Raw genomic sequence first — 25,139 nt, 5'->3', positions numbered from 1 at the left:
AGGAAGTGGATAGTTTTAGATACTTGGGTGCAAATGTGGCAGGAAAAGGTTGAGTGAAGGTGGAGGTAGAATGTAGATTGAGAGAAGCGAGTAAATGCCTTGGTGGATTAAAAAGTGTAATGAGGAATAGACATTTGGGAATGGATGCTAAGAGGAGACTATATGAAGGAGTGATTGTGCCAACAGCACTGTATGGGGCAGAAACATGGAACATAAAAGAGGAAGAGAGAAGGAGTGTGAATTTGTTTGAGATGAGGTGTCTGAGAAGTATGATGGGGGTTACTAGGCTAGATAGAGTGAGAAATGAGGAGGTGAGAAGAAGAACGGGGGTGGAAAGGGAGTTGGGAGATAGGGTTGATGAAAAAGTATTAGGATGGTTTGGACACATGGAAAGAATGAGTGAAGAAAGACTAGTAAAAGAAGTATGGAAGGCAGATGTGGAGGGAGTGAACATGAGGGGACGTCCTAGGATGAGGTGGATGGATGGGGTGAAGGCGGCTTTGGGGAAGAGGGAAATGTCTGTTGAGGAAGGACGGGAGACGACAGAAGACAGGGGTGAATGGAGAATGGTTGTATATGGATGATGTTGTGATGCATGAGGTGGAATGGGCAGGGGGATGGGGGATGAGGTAGTATGTGTGAGCAAAATTTGACACAGCCCGAAGGGATTTCTCCCTGTCTTCTCCTTTTATGCAATGGGGAGACGGGGAGGGGGGGGTCGCTGATTTAAAGAAGCGGCCTTGCTGTGGATGTGCTGTGTCTTGCGACACTGCTTCTGACCCAGGGCAGTGGACAAGATGCAGGGATGACCCGTCATCTGGGAGGTGCTAAGATAAGAGGGAGGGTGGAGGGGTGTGGAGTGTATTCAGGGATGGAATGGGTGGGAATGATTTTATGCCTTTTCCCTTTTGGCTACCTCCCTGGTAAGGGGGAAAAAGCCTTGGTATATTTATGTATGTATATGTATGCTAAATGTGAAAGAGGATAGGGAGGGAGAGATAGTCGCAGTGGGAAGTGCTAAAAAAATGACCGTGATGAGTGAGGAAAATGGAAAAGAAATAAGGAAGGATGAAGTGATGGCAGTTGTTAAGATGATGAGAGCAGGTAAGGCACCTGGGTTGGATGGATGCCATGCAGAATGTCTAAAAAAAGGAGGTACAGTGATGGTGGACTGGCTGGTGAGGTTTGTTTAACCCCTTCCATACGGTGACGCCTACGTAGGCGTCATGAGGAGCAAGTGGGTACGCGAGGATGCCGATGTCGATGTCTTGATTATATTTATTGTAGTTGTACCTGCGTGACCCCCATACTCTGTAAACTGGCTTCATCATATTTTCTATGGTTATCAAAATTCACCGGTGAAAGAGAGAACGAGCAATACAGCGGTGACTTTATTTTTGATAATGCAAGTATTATGACGCAACATCACACGTCTGGCAGCATAATACTCACATTATAAAAAATAAAGTTACCGCTATATTGCTCGTTCCCTTTCACCCGTGAATTTTAATAACCATAGAAAATATGATGAAGCCAGTTTACAGAGTATGGGGGTCACACAGGTACAACTACAATATATATAATCAAGACGCCGACATCGGCATCCTCGCTTACCCACTTGCTCCTCATGCCGCCTACGTAGGCATCATCGTATTGAATGGGTTAAGAGAGAGTAGAGTGCTGGAGGACTGGAGGAGTGCCTTTATAGTTCCACTTTACAAGGGAAAAGGGGACAAGTGTGAGTGTAGTAGTTTCAGAGGGATTAGCTTGTTAAGTATAGTTGTAAATGTTCTAGCCTTTCCTGGTGGGTTAATCAAAATCACAAGACCTTTCTAAAAGTCTAATACAAAATTATTACACTGGCAGACCTTCCTTGTCTGCTTTCCACCACCTCAAGACTGACAGCTCTTCTCTCTGTCGGTGGGGTACATATGCAAAGTTCCTGCATCAGTAATAATGAATGGTGTACAGTTTCTAATATTACTACATTTATCATAGTGATACAAGTTTTGGATACTATTTTATTTTACAATGGTTAGAATGTTTAGTTATTTCTGCTCATCAATATATTATGGTTATTAATTTAGGTTACATAGTATATTGTGTATGGGTAAAAGGTGTTCTTAGGAATCAGGGGTACTTCACGGTTTGGTCACGTGAAGGAAGATGTTGGTGGTGTGTATTTACCTAGTTGTACCTAGTTGTATTTTACGGGTAGGGGAGCTATGCTCGTGGTGTCCCGTCTTCATATCTCATTTTATCTAAACTATTTTTAAATTCTTGTATTGTTTTTGCACACACCACTTTCTCATCTAACTTGTTCCAACTGTCTATTACTCCGTGAGGAAAGCTGTTCTTTTTCAGATCTCTTCTATAGCTGTCTTTTTTTATTTTCTTTCCGTGTCCTCTTGTATTTCTATCATCCCATTTTATCAGATTCTCTCTATCAGTAATTTCTATGCCTTTCATGATTCTGTAAATAGCTATCAAATCTCCTCTCTCTCTTCTTTGCTCTAGTGTCTGTAGTTCAAGTTTTGCTAGTCTCTCTTCATATGATAGTTTTGAGAGTGTTGGTGCCAATTTTGTAATTGCTCTTTGTATTCTTTCAAGTTTTTTTATACATTTTTTTTGTACTTGGTGACCATATTGTTGCTGCATATTCCAATCTTGGTCTTATCAGGGTGATTAGAATTTTCTTCACCATTTCTTCATCCAGGTATGTAAATGCAACTTTGATTGTTCTTATTAAATTATAAGTTTCTCCAAAAATCTTATTTATATGTTTCTCAGGTGACATATAATTCATAACAATGACTTACAGGTCCTTCTCATTTTCTACTCTTTTTATTCCTTCTTCTCCCAATTTATATGATCCTGTTATTCTGTTTTTGCTTTTTCCAAATTCCATTATACTACACTTCTTTGTATTGAACTCCATCTCCCACTTCCTACTCCATTCCTGTACTTTATTTAGATCTCTCTGTAGTGATTCACAATCTTCTTCCGTGTTCAGTCTTTTCAGTAGTTTTGCATCATCTGCAAAGAAGCTCATATAGCTTTCAATTCCTTCATCCATATCATTAATATATATAGCAAACATTATTGGGGCCAGAACTGTTCCTTGCGGAACACCGCTTATTACTTCATCCCATTTTGAGTGTTTGTCTCTTATCACTACTCTCATTTTCCTTTCTTGCAAAAAGTCTTCCATCCAATTAAGCAGTTTGCCCTGTATTCCTCCTTCAGTTTCTAATTTCTTAAGCAACTTCTTATGTGGTACTTTGTCAAAAGCTTTTTTTAGGTCTAGAAATGCACAATCAGCCCATCCATCTCTTTCTTGTATTATATCTATTAGCCTCGAATAGAAACATATTAAATTGGTGACACATGATCATCCTTGTCTGAATCCAAATTGCCTTGGATTTAACACGTTGTTTTTTTCTAAATATTTTACCCATCTACTTTTGACAATTCTTTCACAAATTTTTGCTATTGTACTTGTTAGAGAGACTGGTCTATAGTTGGTAGGGTCTTCTTTATTTCCTCCTTTATATATAGGTACTATATTTGCTTTTTTCCAAGCTTCTGGAACTTTTCCTTCTTTCAAGGAACTGTTTATTATGCTATGTATTTTGTCTGCCAGTTCATTCCTGCATTCTTTCAAAATCCAGTTTGCTATTTCATCTGGTCCATACGATTTTCTGACATCAAGATTACTCAAGTGTTTCAATATTTCGTTCTTTGTTACTTCTATTTCTTTCATAGGAGGGACTTTCTCTTTCCATTTGATCTCTTCAGGTTGTATGTTCTCCCTTGTAAACACGGATTTAAAATGTTTGTTCATAATTTCCGCCATTTCAATTTCCTCTGTGTATTCAACTCCTTGTCTTAATTTCTCCAAGTCTTGTTTGTTTTTCAATTTGTTGTTTACAAATCTGTAAAATAGTTTTGGTTGATCTTTACACTTTTCTATGACATCTTTTTCATATTTTCTCTTTTCCTCTCTGCACGTTTGTACATATTCATTTCTATAACAAGTATATATTTTCCATTTTTCAGGCCTTCTGTCTTTTTTCCATCTGGTCCAAGCTTTGTTTCTTTTGTCTTTTAACTCCCTACAACTTTTATTGTACCAGTATTTTACATATTCTTTTTCTTGTTTTTGTCTTGGGACATACTTTTCCACTCCTTTTTTGTAAATTTTTGTCAAAATATTCCATTTCTCTTCTGTTGTTTCTTCTTTGTATATTTCTTCCCAGTTTTCTTGTTGAAAGAATTCTCTTATTTTATCAAAGTTTGTTTTTTCATACATCATTCTTCCTTTTCTATATTGTTCATTTCTTTTCATGTATTTTTCTTCATTTAGTTCCAGTTCAATCAATATGTGGTCACTTTTACTTATTGGTGTTTTATATTCAATCTTGTCCACTATTCTAGGTTCAGATGTAATTATTAGGTCTAGTCTCGATGGTTCTTCCTCATTTCTATACCTGGTGTTCTCCTGTATCCACTGTGTCATTGTATTTTCAGTAATCATGTCAAGTAGAGCATTTCCCCATGAGCCGTCTCCACCCTTTACTGTCATCTCTTCCCAGCAGATTTCTTTGCAATTAAAGTCGCCCATCATAACTATTCTTCCTCCATCTTCCATTATCTTATTTAATGTTATCTTTGTGTCCTCTAACATACTGTTATGTTCACTCTCTTCCCACGAGGCTGTTTTCAGAGGCACATAATTTATCACAAACTTTCTGCTCTTCTTATCTCTGTCTTCCACTTCAATCATAATCATCTCTACTGTATTCTTTCCATATGTTACACACCTCAGGTTTATATCCTTCTTAGTCAGGAACATAACTCCACCCCCTTGCTTTGTCTCTCTGTTTCTAATCCAATAATTATATGCATCATGTCCTACACTGTTGGGGGCAGGTAGAACATGTCCAAGTGTTTGTGTATTGGTTTGTGTCAGCAAGTGTTGTACAAGTGAGGTGGGCCCAGTTTTTGCACAAATTGCACTGAACTGAGCCCTTTGTCTGTCTGCTCGAAGTAATGGGTTTAGAGCATGTTGGGCATGTGTATTTTGTGGTGGGCCCAGGATTGCTCTCTACATCTCCGGCTAAAAGTAGAAGAAGAGGGGTGATCGCCGGAAAATCACCCCTCAGTGCAGAAAAAACGTAACATTGTATGTTGGAAAAAAGGATTGTGGTACTCCCCCAGGTAGGCGTAGCTCCTCCTTGGGGATCGGTGCCATCTGCATAGAGCTGATGGCCAGGGGTTGTTGCTGCTGATTGGCCCCCAACTCTTGGGGTTGGGGGGTGGTCCCACGACGTAGACGTTGCAGCTCCAGACAAAACTCATAATGCATAATCTCAAGCACTCATCTGCCTGTGGCCCTGATAACATAAGCAACATCCACCTAAAACACATTGGACCACAAGGTATACACGCACTCACAAACATTGCAAACTACAGCTATTCACACAACACTATACCCGACATCTGGAAGCATGGTAAAATAATCACCATTCCAAAACCGAACAAAGACCCAACAATCCCAACATCGCACCGCCCAATCACACTTCTCTGCACCCCCTCTAAAGTCATTGAACGCCTAATACTTAAACTTGTCACACCATATATTCCCCTTGCTGACTCACACGGTTTTAGGCCACTACACTCCACAAACACTCTTCTGACAAACCTCACACAAAGAATTTTAGATGGCATCAATTCAGATAGGCCCCACCACAGAATACTTCTTATAACATTGGACATTAGTAAAGCTTTTGATGCTATCCCCCGCCACAACCTAACAAATAAAATATATAACACAGACATGCACAATAACACCAAAAGATGGCTGGCCAATTATCTGGCAGGCAGGAATGCTCATGTGTCATATAATGGCCAATCATCGCACATCAGAAACATTAAGAACGGAGTACCACAGGGCTCAGTTCTATCCCCCACATTATTTAATCTATACATACATGACTTACCCACGCCAGACACCTCAGAAATACAAATCTCTTCTTACGCAGACGACATAACAATCACATGCACACATCGTAACACAGACAAAGCTGCAGAAATAATCCAGCCTTACCTTGACACACTCAACACATGGTTCATCACAAACAGACTCAAAATAGCTCCAACCAAATCTACAGCAACACTTCTCACCAACTGGACAAAAGAACACAAATACATACCTCATCTCTACATCAACAACACTCTAATACCACACACAAATTCTCTGCCGTCATTTGTGACCTGAATTTAATCTTAATTGGTCTGGTCTTATCTGTACTATACTTTCCGAGTCTGAACTTCTCTTCGATTTGTTTCATTATTTCTGGTTCATCTTCCTGAACTAATTGTAGTAAACTGCTTACTTTTTCATTTTCCTCTTTGATTCTTGAGGTTCTATCTGGGTTATTTTTCTCTTCCATTCCTAATATAATTATACATTTATTTTTGTCTGCTAAGTCTCTTACAATATTCTCCTTCTGTCTCATCACTTTGATAACTGAGTCTTCAGTTTGTTCTTTCATTTGCTGTTTAATTATATCAGTAAATGCAACTTTACTATTTTCCTGTATCTTCCTCCACCCCTGTGCCTCTTTTGCTATTGTTTCTTTATTGTTTTTATTGTTCTTTTTTAATTCTTTATTCTCCTCATTTACTTCTCTTAACTGTCTTTTTAGTTCTTCTATTTCATCAGTTAAGTTTTTGTTCACCTTCTCTAGTTCTTCCAATCTTTCAACTTTTTCTGCAAGTTTTGACATTTTACCGAACCTAATCTCCCAATGTTCAGTCATTTGTTCAAGCCTTTCCTCCAGTTTTGCTAGTCGGGGGAGGTTGGTATCCACCTCCCCCTCTGTAAATCCTTGGAAATTATTATCCTCACCTTCCATTGAATTGTGCTTATCTATGTTTCCAATCTCTACATTTTTGTTAGACATTTCGTCGTCACTAAATTGGTCGGTACCTCTTTTGTTTACATGGCGTCTACCTGCCTGGGCCAAGTCCTCTCCTTCCTCATTTCCTTCCATTTCCCTCAGTAATCCCTCCCCTTCTCCTTTTTCCTCACTTTCCCACTACACCACGAGCAATTTTCCCCCACCCTTTAAATACAATAGTTACTTCCTTTGCTTTGGGATCCACGAAAAATTAACTTTTTCTTCAGAACGTCCTCTACGCCGTCCGTTCGCTGGAGTGTGTGTGTATGTATGTTCGTATGTGTGTTGCTGTGTAGTTTTCCATTGTGTTGTAATCTGTGAGATTATGGTTACATAGTTGGGAAGGCTTATGGGATCTTGATTGAGAGGATTAGGAGAGGAACAGAGGGAGTAATTGGTGAGGAACAGTGTGGATTTAGGGCAGGTAGAAGTTGCATAGATCAGATTTTTGTGGTAAGACAGATATGTGAGAAAGCTATAGGAAAAGGTAAGGGTGTTTTTTGGGCTTTTATGGATCTGGAAAAGGTTTTGCAGATATATGGGATAGGAGGAAAGCTTCTAGGAGCTGTCAAGAGTTTTTACGAGAGTAGTAGAGCATGTGTCAGGATTAGAAATGGAAAGAGGGAGTGGTTTGAGGTAAAGGTGGGACTTCGTCAGGGATGTGTTATGTTGCCCTGGCTATTCAACTTATACATGGATAGGGTGGTGCGAGAGGTAAATGCAAGGGTAGTGGGTCAGGGATTAGAGATGATTAGAGAAAGTGGAGAAAAGTGGGAGGTGAGCCACCTGTTGTTTGTGAACGACACTGTGCTTATAGCAGGATCAGAGGAGGGATTGAGGAAGCTGGTGACAGAGTTTGGGAAAGTGTGTGAAAGAAGAAAGTTGAAGATGAATGTGGGTAAAAGTAAGGTGATGAGATGTACAAGGGGTGAAAGTGGCAGCAGACTGGAAGTGAACATTAAGGGAAAGCGACTGGAGGAAGTGGATAATTTTAGATATTTGGTTGCGAATGTGGCAGGAAAGGGTTGAGTGGAGGTGGAGGTAGAATGTAGATTGAGAGAAGCAAGTAAATGCCTTGGTGGATTAAAAGGTGTAATGAGGAATAGACATTTGGCAATGGGTGCTAGTTTACCTAGTTGTATTTTGCGAGAAGGGGAGCTACGCTTGTGGTGTCCTGCCTTTGTATCACGCAGTGTCTAGTTTGCTTTTAAACTCGTGAATGGTTTTTGCGCACACTATTTCCTTGTCCAGTTTGTTCCAAGTGTCTACCACTCTATGTGGAAAACTGTTTTTCTTCATATCTCTTCTGTAGCTATGTTTTTTTTGTTTTTTGTTTTTTTTTTCCTATGTCCTCTTGTGCTTCTCCTGGCCCAGTTTAACAAGTCCTCTCTATCAAGTACGGTATTTCTGTGCCTTTCATGATTCTATAGATGGTCAGTAGGTCGCCTCTCTTCTTTGCTCCAGAGTCAGTAAATCTAGTTTAGCCAATCTCTCCTCATATGACAAGTTTGCGAGTGCAGGTGCCATTTTTGTTGCTGCTCCCTGGATTCTTTCTATTTTCTTTATATTCTTTTTGGTACGGGTGACCACAATGTCGCCACATATTCTAGTCTAGGCCTTATCAGTGTGACCAATATTTTTTTAATAATTTCTTAATCCAAATATGTAAATGCCATTTTTATTGATCTTAGCAAGTTGTAGGGTTCTCCAACAATTCTGTTTATCTGTTTGTATTAAGGAGTGATTGTGCCAACAGCACTGTATGGGCCAGAAACATGGAACATAAGAGAGGAAGAGAGAAGGAGTTTGAATGTGTTTGAGATGAGTGTCTGAGAAGCATGATAGGGGTTACCAGTGTGGATAGAGTGAGAAATGAGGAGATGAGGAGGAGAACAGGGGTGGTAAGGGAGTTGGGAGATAGGGTTGATGAAAGAATATTGGGATGGTTTGGACACATAGAAAGAATGAGTGAAGAAAGACTAGTAAAAGAGGTATGGAAGGCAGATGTGGAGTGAGTGAACATGAGAGAGACCTGGGATGAGATGGATGGATGGGGTGAAAGGGGCTTTGGGGAAGAGGGGAATGTCTGTTGAGGAAGGACAGGAGGGGACAGAAGACAGGGGTGAATAGAGAATGGTTGTATATGGATGATGTTGTGATGGGGGGTGAGATAGTATGTGTGAAAGAAATTTGACACAGCCCGAAGGGAATGGGGATGGTTCAAGGAGGAGTCATAAGGTGTGCAAAGATGGTGTGTGGAACAAGGAGGACAGGAGGAAATAGAAGGACGGGTAGTGAGTGGTGGGTGAGGAAGCAAAGAAGGTTGTAGAAGAGAAGAAGCAAGCTTTCACACAAATTAGGGCAAGGGAATCATATGAGAGGTACAAAGAAAAGAATAGAGAAGTAAAGCATAAGATAAAAGAGGCAAAGAGGAGAGCAGATGTGGAATGGGGTAAGAGTATGACAGAAAATTTTGAAAGTAATAAAAAGATGTTTTGGAAAGAAATTAAGAGTGTGGAATGTCCACTTGGTTAAGGAGAGTCCGTATGCAGTGATTCCTTGGTTTATTATAAAGTAAGTAAATGCTGGGGCGTGTAGAGAATGGGGACCTTCCTCTACCAAGCACGTGTGCCCACTGAAGCACGCGCAGGTGCAGAGCAGAACAGACTCGCCATGGAGTATACACACTGTAACACTGCGCGCACATTTCTTACAGTAATGGAAATATACTATCCTACATCTCCCTCCCCACTTAACGCTCATAGCGCTAGGTGTCTTGAGCGTGACGTTTGTCTCTAAGGCGTGCTGACCGACGGGGCAGATCAGGCGGTGGAGGCTGTACTCCCGATTGGGTGGCCTCCATGGGCGTCATGTCCACGGGCGGGGGCGGGGATGGGCGAAGGAAACGACGGTTCCTCCACCAGGTCCGACCACTGGGCAACCTGATCAAGTAGTCCCTGGACCTTCCAACGTCCATGATGGTGCCAACCTTGTCCCAACGCTTAGTAGTCGGGTCCTGGATACGGACTACATCGCCGCGCTGGAGTGATGGGAGTGGTCGGGCGTGGGCGTCGTAACGGGCCGTATCGTCGCGCAGGCGAGCCGCAGCTCGACGATCACAACTCTCGTCTCTGGCCTGCCACTGTTTCTGAAAGGCCTTGGCGTGCGCTGGGACGCAGGAGCGAAGATGGTGACCGTAAAGAGTCTGCGCCGGAGATCGACCGGTGTGGTTCGGGGTGTTGCGAAGCTCGAGAAGACACTGTCGAACGCCTCACAGTCCAAGTTGCCAGACGGAGCCACCTTCTGAATAAGGTACTTAACCGCCTTCACGGCCGTCTCTGCGTGTTCGTTCGACTGAGGATAATGGGGCGTTGACATGTGGTTAACTCCCCAACGCTCGAGGAAAGCGGCGAATTCATTGCTGGCGAACTGCGGACCGCCGTCCGTACGCAAGCGAACTAGGACACCGAGGTCGCGAAATAGCTGCCTGAAGTGACGAATGGTCGCTGAAGTGGTCGTGTTGGAGCCGCATGATACCACGACGGGCCAGCCAGACAGTCGGTCAGCGAACACGAGGAAGGACTTCCCTGCGATGGAGAAGAAGTCAGCTGACACTGACTCGAATGGCCTAGTAGGGTGGTCATCACAGCGGTAGGGCTCTTGTTGCTGGCTTGGTTGCAGAACTTGGCACGGCTCACAAGCACGGACCGTGTCCACGATGTCTGCGGCGATGCCAGGCCAGTACACCGCTTGACGGGCACGACGTTTCGTAGCCTCGGCTCCACGATGGCTATCATGCAAGCGGGCTAGGACTTGACAGCGAAGAGCGGCCGGGACGACTACTCTAGCTCCGTACAGAACGAGGTCGTCCTCGCAATACAGGTCCTCTCGCACCTTCCAGTACGGGCGCATAGTGTTAGGCAGGGCGTAGCGGTCGCTTGGGAATCCCTGACGCACTGAAGAAGTTCGATGTATGCAGGGTCGTCCCTGGCTGCGCGCCTGCGTTCCTCCATCGCTGGGTCGCAGTCCGTGGGTGTGGTGGCCAGGGACTCGACTGCTCGCAATGTGACGATGCTCCTGACAGAAAAGTTGGTCTCGGCATCTAGAGCGTCGTCGTCGACAGTCGGTTGGTTCACTGGGAAACGTGACAGGGCATCCGGGATGCACAACTCCTTCCCAGGGCGCCACGTTGCCGTGAAGGTGGAAGCTGCAATTTTCTCCTTCAGGCGCTGTAGACGGGGGTTATCGATGGCATCTAGCGTGTAGCTATTGAGGATCGGGACTAGTGGGCGATGGTCCGTCACGAGGCTGAAATACTGGAGACCAGTGAGGTAAAACTTGCATTTCCTCATTGCCCAGACTACTGCCAGTAACTCGAGCTCGATTGTGACGTAGCGTGTCTCCGTATCCGTCAAGAAGCGTGAGCCACACTGGACGAGACGGTACTGTCCTCCCCCGTGGTCTTGGAGGAGGGCCTATCCGGCCATACAAGCGCGAAGCATCTGTTTGGAGTACGGTCGAGAGGGCAGGATCGAAGGCCGCAAGCACCGGTGGACTAGACAAGGCCCTCTTGACGCGTTCAAAAGCCTGGTCGTGGTCATGGGTCCACACGAACGACCTCTTGAGGCTCATCAGTGGGCGAAGCGGGACAGCAGCTGAGGCTACGTCAGGCGAGAAGTCAGCTAACTGATTCACGAGACCCATGAAGGACAGCAGGTCTGTGATGTTAGCCGGCTTTACTAAGTCTATGATGGCACGAACCTTGCCTGGGTCTGCTGCTATGCCGTCATGAGAGAGCCGATAGCCGCAGAAGGAAATCGTGTCCGCTGCGAATACGAACTTCTCGGCGTTCAAGGTGAAGCCATGTTTCCTGCATCTAGCCAGGACGTCGTCGACACGGCGGAGGTGGGAAAGGTAGTCTTCGTCGTATAGAAGAAGGTCGTCCACTACCTTTACACAATGCATCACTCCCTGGAGCGCCAGGTCGCTTCGTAGACGGAAGGCGTCCCCGTGGCTGCGAAACCCATGGGGCCACGGAGGTAGCGGAAGCGGCCGTATGGAGTGATGAAAGTGGTGATCCGCTGATCTTCCTCGGCCAGAGGGATCTGCCAGTATCCACACAAGGCGTCAATCGTGGTGAAGTATTTGGCCTGTGGGTCGACGCTCCTGGTGGCTGCAAAAGGAGTCGGTGACGGGTGGGCGGGGCGGGAAACCTGGCTGTTAAGCTTGGAGAGGTCAGTGGTGATGCGTATACCTCCTCCTGGCTTCTCGACGACAACCATGGGGTGGCACCATGGAGACGGATCCTCGCCAGCCGGGGCGATAATACCTTGTACCACCATGGATTCCAATTCGGCCCGCACCTGGTCCTGGTATGCTCGAGGGATCAATCGGGGTGTGTGGATCGCGAAGGGCTGCGCGTTCCCCCTAAGGTGAATGCGCATAGGTGGTCCGGACATAGGCTGCAGAGGTGCCTTGTGCAAATCGGCCTTCTTAACAAGAACGTCTGTATATTCCCGGAGGAAGTACTTCCTGGCCTCTGACGGCGAGGTGTCGGCACGCAACGGGAATGGCGACGACGGTGCTGGAGGTGGGACAGCTGTGACATCTGGTTGCACGTGGCACTGTGCAGTGGCCACAAGCGCAGCACTCGTCGACTCCCTAATCGCTCCGAGGGTGCTACCGTCGTATGAAATCTGCCGTGGGAAGTCCTTCGGGATAAGTCCTAGAGCCCTGCAATGCTTCCACGAGAGCAATGGAGTGGTCAGGGCACCTTGGACATCGAACCACCCCGAGCATGTCAAACTGCCATAGGTGAGCTCCGCCTGCAAGGAACCCAATGCTGCAGTCATCTTGGACCCGTCGGCGTTGTAGTACTCCAGAGAAGGGGGCGGTTGCAAGTCGTTCCTTGTGATGCCCAGTTGCTGAAGATGTTGAGGGCCCATCACCGTAGTATCGGCCCCAGTATCCGGAATCATGTCAATACAACCTGACCTTCCACCGTAAGTAACGACGACTGAGATGGTAGGCGAAGGCGAAGGCTTGTCACGGGTAGTGGACTGAATGCTGCGCACACCACTTGCTGGCCGTGTAGAAGTGCTGGGGTCTGGTGGCGGTGAATGCGTCCTCACTACGTGGATGGTCGAACGACCGTCGTTCCTGGTCTTCGGGTGCTTGGACTTCGAATGACGCTGGGTCTTGGGTTTGGAAGACTTGCAGAGTTTGTCGAAGTGCCCGTACCGACTGCAAGCCTTGCACTGTGTAGACTTGGCTGGACAAGCACTCGTGTGTGACCAGTGCCCTTTATCACCGCATCCATGGCAAACTGCCTCCGAAGCAGGGCAGACTTTATGGTCATGCTGCTGACGACCACAATTGCTGCAAGGAGATAGCAGTGGGGGTGCAGTGGAACGTGCGCCTGCCTTGGTCTTATGGTCCGTCTTCTTACCTTTCCTGTATTGAGAGACTGCACGGACTGTGGGAGGAGCACGTAGAGCGGAGGCTGTCGTCCTGGTAGCCTCGTATGAGCGGCATAGGGTCACGACGTCAGTGAGTGTCGATGCAGCGTCGAGTGCGACGATCTTCTGTGCCAATTCCTCGTCCTGCACGCCAGTGAGAATTCCATGCTTCAGCCAAGCCTCTATGCAGGTTGTGTTGTTGGCTTTGCAGACATCTACCTCTTCCGAGAGGTCTTTGAGCCGCACAAAGAAGTCTGCAAACGATTCGCCGGCAGCCTGTTTGCATGAAGTAAATGCCCGTCGTCGAAGCGCTTCGTTGCTTGATTTCTTTAAGTGCTTCTGAAGGGCGTCGAGCACGTCTGCCACAGACGAAGTGGAGTCTGGAGGTATTTGCAGTGTATGCTCCAATACTCGCTGAGTTTCCTGAGATAGGTACATGCGTAGCTGTATCAGCTGTTTAGGGAGGGATAGACTCGTTAAATCCACCATAGTCGCGTAATCATCCCATTTTCGCCTCCATTCCCTAAATGATTGGAATGTAACGTCCGAAAGGAGAGGGGGTGGCAGCTGCCTTCGGAGCAGGTGGGGTTGTGGGTGGACGTGAAGGGTCGTCCCCTGAAGGGGTTGGTTGGTTCCGCTGGTCCGGGTTATGGCGTACCAGCCTCGTAAGGAGGGCTTCGAAGCGAGTTGCATCTTCCCGTCTCTGAAGATCCCTTTCAGCTCGAGCTTCCGCTTCCCTAGCGGTGAACCATTCTAATAAGGTTCACATGCCCATTGAAGATGTAGAGGGCGAGCGCTCTTCCTCGTCGGACGAAGCTGCAGTGGAGGGCTTCGGACTATCACCGTTGGGTATAATGAAATACGCCGTGTGCTAGCAATCACTTACGAGTTACGAGTACGTATGAGTATACTACGTGTAAGCTAACACGGGCGAGTGTGCTGTGAGAGAGCTAGGTTGCATGCAGCAGTGTCTCACAAGACTCCGAGGAAAGCGGAGGGTACCGCTGCGCGTTCACTGCGTGGGGATAAGCACGACACTACTTGCCACGAACGTAGAATAACACTCGCACGTAACACTCCACTATGACACTAACACTGCACAACACTGTCATGTGATAAAGACGTATACACAGCACAACACCGGTATGACACAGCCGAATAGTTCACAACACATGTACCACGCATCCTAGGTGTCTGCGCGTCACGGCACACTATGCTTGCGAGCCGGAAATGGCGGATTGCGAGGGAGGCCGGCCTCGGATGAAACACTCTATTGTCCGCTGTAGATTCAGCGCCTACGTGACTGCGCCATGTGGGGTGTCCACTTGGTTAAGGAGAGTCCGTATGCAGTGATTCCTTGGTTTATTATAAAGTAACTAAATTCTGGGGCGTGTAGAGAACGGGGACCTCCCTCTACCACGCACGTGTGCCCACTGAAGCACGCGCAGGTGCAGAGCAGAACAGACTCGCCATGGAGTATACACAGATACATGGAGTAATGCAAGCGGTAACACTGCGCGCACATTTCTTACAGTAATGGAAATATACTATCCTACAAAGAGAGGAAGAGATGATAATGGAAGAGAAGGTAGTAAGAGGAAGATGGGCAGAGTATTTTAGGAAGTTGAATGTGAATGAGAATAGGGTGGGAAAGGTAGTTGCAGTGGGAAGTGCTGAGAAAATGACCGTGACAAGTGAGGAAAATGGAGGATAAATAAGGAACGATGAAGTGAAGGCAGTTGTTAAGATGATGAGAGCAGGTAAGGCACCTGGGTTGGAAGGATGTCATGCAGAATGTCTGAAAAAAGGAGGTACAGTGATGGTGGACTGGCTGGTGAGGCTATTTAATGTTTGTTTAAGAGAGGGTAGAGTGCTGGAGGAGTGCCTGTATAGTTCCGCTTTACAAGAGAAAAGGGGACAAGTGTGAATGTAGTAGTTTCAGAGGGATTAGCTTGTGAAGTGTAGTTGGGAAGGCTTATGGGAAGGTCTTGATTGAGAGGATTAGGAGAGGAAGAGAGGGAGTAATTGGTGAGGAACAGTGTGGATTTAGGACAGGTAGAGGTTGCATAGATCAGATTTTTGTGGTAAGACAGATATGTGAGAAAGCTATAGGAAAAGGTAAGGATGTTTTATTGGCTTTTATGGATCTGGAAAAGGCTTATGACAGGGTAGACAGGAAGGCACTGTGGGAGGTATTGCAGATATATGGGATAGGAAAGCTTCTAGGAGCTGTCAAGAGTTTTTATGAGAGTAGTAGAGGTGGGACTTCATCAAGGATGTGTTGTGTTGCCCTGGCTATTCAACTTATACATGGATGGGGTGGTGCAAGAGGTAAATGCAAGGGTGGTGGGTCAGGGATTGGAGATGGTTAAAGAAAATGGAGGAAAGTGGGAGGTAAGCCAGCTGTTGTTTGTGGACAACACTGCACTTGTAGCAGGATCATAGGAGGGACTGAGGAAGTTAGTGACAGAGTTTGGGAAAGTGTGTGAAAGAAGGAAGTTAAAGATAAATGTGGGTAAAAGTAAGGTGAGAAAGATGTGTGAGAAAGCTATAGGAAAAGCCATAGGAAAGGGGAAGGATGTTTTTTGGGCTTTTATGGATCTGGAAAAGGCGTACGACAGGGTAGACGGAAGGTACTGTGGGAGGTTTTGCAGATATACGGGCTAGGAGGAAAGCTTCTAGGAGCTGTCAAGAGTTTTTATGCGAGTAGTAGAACATGTGTCAGGATTAGAAATGGAGAGAGCGAGTGGTTCGAGGTAAAAGTGGGACTTCATCAGGGATGCGTTATGTCGCCCTGGCTGTTCAGCTTGTACATGGATCGGGTGGTGGGTCAGGGATTGGAGATGGTTAAAGAAAATAGAGAAAAGTGGGAGGTGAGCCGGCTTTTGTTTGCGGACGACACTGCGCTCATGGCAGGATTGGAGGAGGGATTGAGGAAGTTGATGACAGAGTTTGGGAGAGTGTGTGAAAGAAGAAAGGTGAAGATAAATGTGGGTAAAAGCAAGGTGATGAGATGTACAAGGGGTGAAAGTGGCAGCAGACTGGAAGTGAGCATTAAGAGAGAGCGACTGGAGGAAGTGGATAGTTTTAGATACTTGGGTGTAAATGTGGCAGGAAAAGGTGGAGTGGAGGTGGAGGTAGAATATAGATTGAGAGAAGTGAGTAAATGCCTTGGTGGATTAAAAAGTGTAATGAAGAATAGACATTTGGGAATGGATGCTAAGAGGAGACTGTATGAAGGAGTGATTGTACCAACAGCACTGTATGGGCCAGAAACATGGAACATAAAAGAGGAAGAGAGAAGGAGTTTGAATGTGTTTGAGATGAGGTGTCTGAGAAGTATGATGGGGGTTACCAGGCTAGATAAAGTGAGAAATGAGGAGGTGAGGAGGAGAACAGGGGTGGAAAGGGAGCTAGGAGATAGGGTTGATGAAAGAGTATTGGGATGGTTTGGACACATGGAAAGAATGAGTGAAGAGAGACTAGTAAAAGAGGTATGGAAGGCAGATGTGGAGGGAGTGAACATGAGGGGATGTCCTAGGATGAAATGGATGGATGGGGTGAAGGGGGCTTTGGGGAAGAGGGGAATGTCTGTTGAGGAAGGATGGGAGAGGACAGAAGACAGTGGTGAATGGAGAATGGTTCTATATGGATGATGTTGTGATGCGTGAGGTGGAATAGGTGAGGGGATGGGGGGGTGAGGTAGTATATGTTAGCAAAATTTGATGCAGCCCGAAGGGATTTCTCCCCATGTTCTCCTTTTATGCATGGGGGGACAGAGAGGGGGGGTCGCTGATTTAATGAAGCAGCTTTGCTGTGGATGTGCTGTGCCTTGCAACACTGCCTCTGACCCAGGGCAGTGGACAAGGTGCAGGGATGACCCGTCATCCAGGAGGAGCTAAGATGAGAGGGAGGGTGGAGGGGAGTGGAGTGTATTTAGGGATGGAATGGGTGTGAATGATTTTATGCCCTTTTCTTTTTGGGTACCTCCCTTGTGAGGGGGAAAAAGCCTTGGTATATGTATGTGTATATGTAAAAGTAAGGTGATGAGATGTACAAGGGGTGAAAGTTGCAGCAGACTGGAAGTGAATATTAAGGGAGAGAGAGTGGAGGAAGTTGTTAGTTTCAGATACTTGGGTGCAAATGTGGCAGGAAAGGGAGGAGTGAAGGTGGAGGTAGAATGTAGATTGAGAGAAGTGAGTAAATGCCTTGGTGGATTAAAAAGTGTAATGAGAAATAGACATTTGGGAATGGATGCTAAGAGGAGACTCTATGAAGGAGTGATTGTGCCAACAGCACTGTATGGGGCACAAACATGAAACATAAGAGAGGAAGAGTGAAGGAGTTTGAATGTGTTTTAGATGAGGTGCCCGAGAAGTATGATTGGGGTTACTAGGGTGGATAGAGTGAGAAATGAGGAGGTGAGGAGGAGAACAGGGGTGGAAAGGGAGTTGGGAGATAGGGTGGATGAAAGAGTATTGGGATGGTTTGGACACATGGAAAGAATGAGTGAAGAAAGACTAGTAAAAGAGTGTGGAAGGAGTGAACATAAGGGGGCGACCTAGGATGAGATGGATGGATGGGGTTAAAGGGGATTTGAGGAAGAGGGGAATGTCTGTTGAGGAAGAACGGAAGAGGACAGAAGACAGAGGTGAATGGAGAATGGTTGTATATGGATGATGTTTTGATGCATGAGATGGAATGAGTGGGGGATGGGGGATGAGGGAGTATGTGTAAGAGAAATTTGACGCAGCCCGAAGGGATTTCTCCCCATCTCCTTTTCTGCATGAGGGGACATAGGGGGGGTGGGTTGCCAATTTAATGAAGTGGCCTTGCAATGTATGTGCTATGTCTTGCAACACTGCTTCTGACCCAGGGCAGTGGACAAGATGCATGGATGACCCATCACCCAGGAGGTGCCAAGGTAAGAGGGAGGGAAGAGGGTGGAGGGGAGTGGAGTGTGATAGGGATGGAATGGGTGGGAGTTGATTTTATGCCTTTGTTTTTTGGCTAGCTCCCTTGTAAGGGGGAAAAAGCCTTTGGTTTTTGTATGTATGTATGTATGCATAGAAAACAAGAGTGTGTTGGATAGGGAGTGTCACTACCTGGGAATTGAAACCAGGACCTCCTATTGTCTGGGCAGGTATGGTATGCTTACTTATTACAAAGGATTGCAAAGGCAGAGCATGCCAGCAGGAGACATTTTGGTCCATGAGTAGGTCAGATGCAAAAAAAATATAATGATAAATAAGAAATAAGTAAATAAATAAATAAATAGATAAAAGATAAAAAAAATTACAATGATATAAATAATAATGAATTAAATAAATGCATAAGTATAGTTAAATAATAAACAAACAGGTGATGATATTGATGATGATATGGTTCAATGTCACAACCCCCCACCCCACCCCACCCCACCCCCAACTCCCCTTATCAGGAGGCTAGGACGGTTCTCCTCACAGAGGGCTTTGTGGCGTGAAATTTAATGAACCATGCCCTTGGTTCAACTTTGCCGGTGGCAGGACTCAAACTGCCCTCACCTTGACCTTTGCTGCAAGTAACAACTCCCTAACCCACTCAGCCAGTGAGATACATACATACATATACACAGGAAGATACATACATACATATGCACAGGAAGATAGCAAAAAAAGAAAAAGGCATAGAAACCACTCCCACCTATTCCATCCCATACATATTCCACTCCCCTCCACCCTCCTCCCTCCCTCTCATTTTGACACCTCCTGGATGATGGTCATCCCTGCATCCTGTCCACTGCCGTGGGTCAGAAGAAGTGTCGCAGGACACAGCACATCCACAGCAAGGCTGCTTCATTAATTTGGCGACCCCCCCCCCTCTCCGTCCCCTCTTGCAGAAAAGAAGCTAGGGAGAAATTCCTTTGGGTTGTATCAAATTTCTCTCACACATACTACCTCACCCCCCATCCCTCACCCACTCCCCCTCATGTATCACAGCATCATCCATACACAACCCTTCTCCACTTGCCCCTATATTCTGTCCTCTCCCGTCCTTCCTCAACAGACATTCCTCTCTTTTGTAATGCCCCTTTTACCCCATCCATCTCATCCTAGGATGCCCCCACATATTCACTCCTTCCACCTCTGCCTTCTACACCTCTTTTACTAATCTTTCTTCACTCATTTTTTCCATGTGTCCAAACCATCCTAATACTCTTTCATCAACCCTATCTCCCAACTCCCTTTCCACCCCTATTCTCCTCCTCACCTCATCTCTCACTCTATCTAGCCTAGTAACCCCTATCATACTTCTCAGACACCTCATCTCAAACACATTCAAACTCCTTCTCTCTTCCTCTCTTATGTTTCATGTTTCTGCCCCACACAGTGCTGTTGGCACAATCACTCCTTCATACAGTCTCCTCTTAGCATCCATTCCCAAATGTCTATTTCTCATTACAATTCTTAATCCTCCAAGGCATTTACTCGCTTCTCTCAATCTACATTCTACCTCCACCTCCACTCCTCCCTTCCCTGCCACATATGTCACCTTGTATAATATTCTTGCATTATTTTATAAAAAATGGACTAAGCCATACATCTAGGAAATATTCACCACCTCTTTGAAAACCTTCTCAGTTGACCTTTAAACAACCTCACCAGACAGTCCACCATCACTGTACCTCTCTTGTTTAGACACTGCATGACACCCATCTAACCCAGGTGCCTTAACTGCTCTCATCACTGCTTTCACCTTATCTTTCCTTATTTCTCCTCCATTGCAATTACCTTTCCCTCCCTATCTTCCTTCACATTCATCAAGTACCTAAAATACTATGCTCATCTTCCTCTTACTGCTGTCTCTTCCATTATCATTTCTCCATCTGCACCTTTTAACTTTTCTTCTCTACTTGATTTGCCTCTTTTTTCTCTCTTAATTTCTTTTCAAAACATAATTTTATTACTTTCAAAATTTTCTGTCATACTCTTACTCCATTTCACATCTTTCCTTTTTTTGCCTCATTTATCTTGTGCTTTATTTATCTTTTCCTTATACCTCTCATATGATTCTCTCGTCTTATTTTGTAGCCAATCTGTGAATGCTTGTTTCTTCTCTTCTGCAACCTTCTTTGGTTCCACATCCCACCACTCACTACCCTTCCTTCTATTTCCTCCTGTCCTCCTTGTTCCACACACCATCTTTGCACACCTTGTGACTTTCTTCTTGAAACATCACCATACCTCCTCCACTCCTAGTTCTATTCTAGCCTTCATTCCCTCCCATGCTTCTCTCAGGTTCTTATACTCCTTCTCCTTTTCTTTCTTATATAAGCAATTCATTCAAAGCACCCTGTCTTCTGTCATTTTCCTCTTTCTCCATCTACCCTCCACTCTCTACTTACCTTCCACCAAAAATTTGTTTGATATTTCCCCACCCTCTCCCGTAAGAACATGCATGTCCAAAACTTCCTAATCTTTTCCTGGTTACCACTAAATAGTCCATTAAAACCCTATCTACCACCCTTCCATTCACCACCCTCTCCCATATGTACTTATGCTTGACTTTGTTCCTAAACACTGTATTTGCTATGATCAACTTTCTAGACGTATCACTATCATCTCTCCTCTATGATTTTTTCCAGGAACTCCACACTTCCCAACCACTCCGTCTATTGGTTCATCTCCTACCCTAGCACTGAGATCTCCCACACTACATTGATATTTCTCCCTAAACCCTCTATGCACTCATTTAAATATATCCAAAAAACTTCCTTTTCCTTTACACTCTCCTCACTGCCAGGCCCATATGCTCTTACAAAAACCCACATCTCCCTTCCCAGTTTCACCTTCATCCACATTAACCTTGAAGAAACCTCCTTCCACTCCACCACACACTTAGCTATCTCTTCACTTACTATTATAGCCACCCCTTCTCTCCCTTGTCCTCTTTTCACTCCTGACACCCAGCTACACTCCCAAACTCAAACTCGCTCTTCTCTTTCAACTTAGATTCACTCAATGCCAACACATCTACCTTTTTTCTCACAAACATACTGCTTATCTCTTCCCATTTACTCTCATTTGTACCACATCCATGCACTTAACCCCTTCCATACGGTGCCGCACACGTACGCGTCATGGGGAGCGAGTGTATTCGCGAGGCTGCCATATCGGCGTCTTGATTATATTTATTGTAGTCGCCCCTCCATATTGACATTCTTTCTAATTCTTTTGTAATCGCATTTTCTATGGTTATCAAAATTCACGGGTGAAGAGAGAACGATCGATATAAGCGGTGACTATATTTTATGATGCGAGTATTATTATGACACGTCGTACGGCTGGCATTGGCTGCTGCCACCGAGATCTAAGTCCATGACGCCTACGTGTGCGGCACCGTATGGAAGGGGTTAAAAGTCCCAAACCTTAGGGTTCTGATTGGAAAACTACCAGGCCCTCTTATTCCTTTGCTTTTTTTAGGAATATTCCCTTTAGGATTACAGAAAGATGCCAAGTCCTGATCCCCATCCTGTTTTTGTCAGTATTCTTTCTCCCCTACCACAGGGTTTGGCAAAAAAGGAAGTGATTTTTCAGAGAAGTGGTACAGGACGGTATTAAGAGTGGGAGACAGTATAACAGAGGGACAGTCATAGTATAATAAAGTAGCATCTATTCTCAATGAATAGAGATTTCCTGTATCACAGACAAAATGGTGTGTGACTCTGGTCCATAGGGGTGCCCCATATAAACCCTAAAGTGTCAACTGCATGCTACTGAGTAGCTTTTATCCCCACAATAATATGCAGCCAATACCCCAGATGGGGACTTTTCATCTATCCCATATATACAATCCTTGTACATGTTTATTTTATTTTCTCTGTTTCAGGATGGTAAAAGAGAGGGGTGCTTTATGCATTGCAGATGAGGTGCAAACTGGCTTGGGGCGAATTGGATCACACTTTTGGTCATTTGAAGTACAGGCAGTCTCTCCAGATATTCTCATTATAGGAAAGCCTATTGGTAAGTATTGTCTGCCATGTTTTGTGTAAAATGGATTGCATTAAATTTTTGGTGGTGTAAATGTACTGTAAACAATTAAAAGAGGTGTACTGACTGACAATGTGTCCATAGAGCAGTATTGAGAACAAATAGGATTGAATGAATTACACATGAATGAGAGCTTCTAATGTGGAAAAAAAATTGACATATGATTAACAAACAGTAACTAGGACAGATTAGAAGAGGAAATAATCCAGGCTGAGGACATAAATGAATCAATCAGTCTGTTGCCCCACATCTCTCATCTAGGAGGCCCACAATAGGGAATCTAAGAAACTTCTTAGTAGACAGTGCAGACTAACCAAAAGAGCCAACTTTCTGGGACTAAAAGATGTTACAGTGGAATCTTCTAATGAGGATACAAAGTATTTCTCCTTTTGACACACCTGAGATGAAATATCTGAGAAGTATTGTAGGGGTAACAAGGTTGGATAGAGTGAGAAATGAGGAGGAGAATGGGAGTGGTCAAGGAGATGCCATGTAGGGCTGATAAAATTGTATTGGAATGGTTTGGACACACAGAAAGTATGAGTGAAGAAAGATTATTTTGGAAGGCAGAGGTGGATGGAGTGAACTTGAGGGGATGACCAAGGATGAAATGGATAGATGGTGTGAAAGGGGCATTGAGCAAGAGGGGGATGTCTGTTGAGAAAGGGAGAAGACAGAAGATGGGGGTGACTGGAGAATGGCTGTGTTACCTAGATGTATCTTACGGGAAGGGAAGCTACGCTGGTGACGTCCCGTCACTGTATCTTGCCATATCTAATTTGCTCTTAAATTCTTGTATTGTTTTTGCACACACTAATGTTTCATCTACCATATTCCATACATCCACCACTCTGTGGGGAAAGCTGTTCTTTTTCAGGTCTCTTCTATAACTGTCCTTTTTGAGCTTTCCATGTCCTCTAGTGTTTCTCTTATCCCAGTTTAGTAAGTCTTCTCTATCAAGGATTTCTATACCTCTCATAATTTTGTAGATGGTCAACAAGTCACCTCTTTCTCTTCTTTGTTCCAGAGTTGGTAATTCTAGTTTTGACAATGTTTTCATATGGCAGTTTTTATAGTGTTGGGACCATATTCATGGTTGCTCTCTGGATTCTCTCAATTTTCCTTTTATTCTTTTTAGTACTGGATGACCATAGTGTTGCTGTGTACTCCAATTTTGTCTTGATCAGTGTGACTAGTATTTTCTTTACCATTTCTTCATCCAAGTGAAAGCCAGTTTTATTGATCTTAGCAAGTTATAGGTTTTGCCAACAATTTTGTTTATATGTTTGTCAGGAGACATATCCTTTGTGATGATTAATCCCAAGTCTTTTTCATATTCCAATTTTTTTTTTTTTTTTTACTTTTCACCAATTTTATATTGTCCTGATGTCCCTTTTTTTTCAAAATTCCATTATGCTACATTTCTTAATGTTGAAATCCACTTCCCGCTTCTGACTCCATTTCCAAACCCTGTTTAGATCTCTCTGCAGTGAGTCACAGTCCTTTTCAGTATTCACTTTCTTTAACAGTTTTGTGTCATCTGCAAAGAGGTTCATGTAACATTCCACACCCTCATCCATGTCATTCACATAAATAGCAAACATTATTGGTGCCAATACTGATCCTTGTGTAACTCCACTAATCACCTCTTCCCAAATAGAACTCTTATCTCTGAGCACTACACTCATTTTTCTTCCATGCAAAAAGTCCTCCATCCTATGGTTTCCAGTTTTCTTAATAGTTTTCTGTCTGGGACTTTATCAAAAGCTTTTTGTAAATATAGGAAAGCACAATCAGCCCATCCATCCCTTTCCTGTATTATATCTAGTAGTCTTGAGTAATAGATCATATATGTGGCACATGATCTTCCCAGTCTAAATCCGAATTGTCTTGGATTTAGTATATTGTTCTCCAGATATTTTATACATCTACTTTTTATAACTTTTCACAAATTTTGGCTACTATGCTTGTAAAGAAAACTGGTCTGTAATTTGTTGGGTCTTCCTTATTTCCTCCTTTATAAATTGGTATGATATCAGCATTTTTCCAGTCTTCTGGTATTTTTTCTTCTTTGAGTGAGCAACTTATTATGTTATATACTTTGTCTATTGGTTCTTTACATTCTTTTAATATCCAGTTCACTATTCCATCTGGGCCATGCAATTTCCTGATATCAAGGTTCATTATTTTATCCATTATTTCTTTCTATGTTATTATTACTTCCTTCATGGGGGGTGGGGTCACTTCTCTCCCTTCATCCTGATGTTGTACATTTTCTTTAGTGAAAACTGACCTAGTGTTTGCTCATGACTGAAGCCATCTCTGTTTCTTCTGAGTACAGTCAACTCTCAATTAACACGAGTTTAACTAACGTGTTTTCGATCTAACACTAGTTAATTCTTAAGGAAAAATTTTAAATAACGTGACAATTTCGATTTAACACTATTTGATTTGGCGGTAAGAGCACTGAGAGAGAGGGACTCCGTGCGGTCAGTCTTCCACACTCTGTTTTGATCTCAGTCTGAAGCTAGCTCACACTGTGAGTGGAAGTGTCTGTGTACAAGTTTACTCTACTATGGCACCCAAGCGTCCTTCCACCTCACAGGAAAGTGTTCCTAAGAAATCAAGAAAGACTCCCACAATCGAAAAGAAAATAGAAGTGTTGGATAGATATGTTCGGGGAGAAA

General features: G+C 44.4%; 1 protein-coding gene across 10 annotated transcripts in view; it reads left to right on the top strand.

Moving 5' to 3' along the window:
* Nucleotides 1-25,139, top strand: part of LOC143033825 (5-phosphohydroxy-L-lysine phospho-lyase-like) — a 345,670-nt gene that overhangs the window by 230,809 nt on the left and 89,722 nt on the right. For all 10 annotated transcript variants that reach the window (XM_076199342.1, XM_076199340.1, XM_076199339.1 and 7 more), the window contains one exon: nucleotides 22,292-22,425. In XM_076199342.1, the coding sequence (XP_076055457.1) occupies nucleotides 22,292-22,425 (134 nt within the window). The remainder of the gene's footprint in view (nucleotides 1-22,291; nucleotides 22,426-25,139) is intronic.

This window comes from Oratosquilla oratoria, chromosome 16, assembly GCF_046742065.1.
Source record: "Oratosquilla oratoria isolate Oo_2021 chromosome 16, ASM4674206v1, whole genome shotgun sequence".
NCBI lineage: Eukaryota > Metazoa > Arthropoda > Malacostraca > Stomatopoda > Squillidae > Oratosquilla > Oratosquilla oratoria.
The sequence above is the reverse complement of the archived record's forward strand: the minus strand, read 5'-3'. Positions and strand labels throughout refer to the sequence as shown.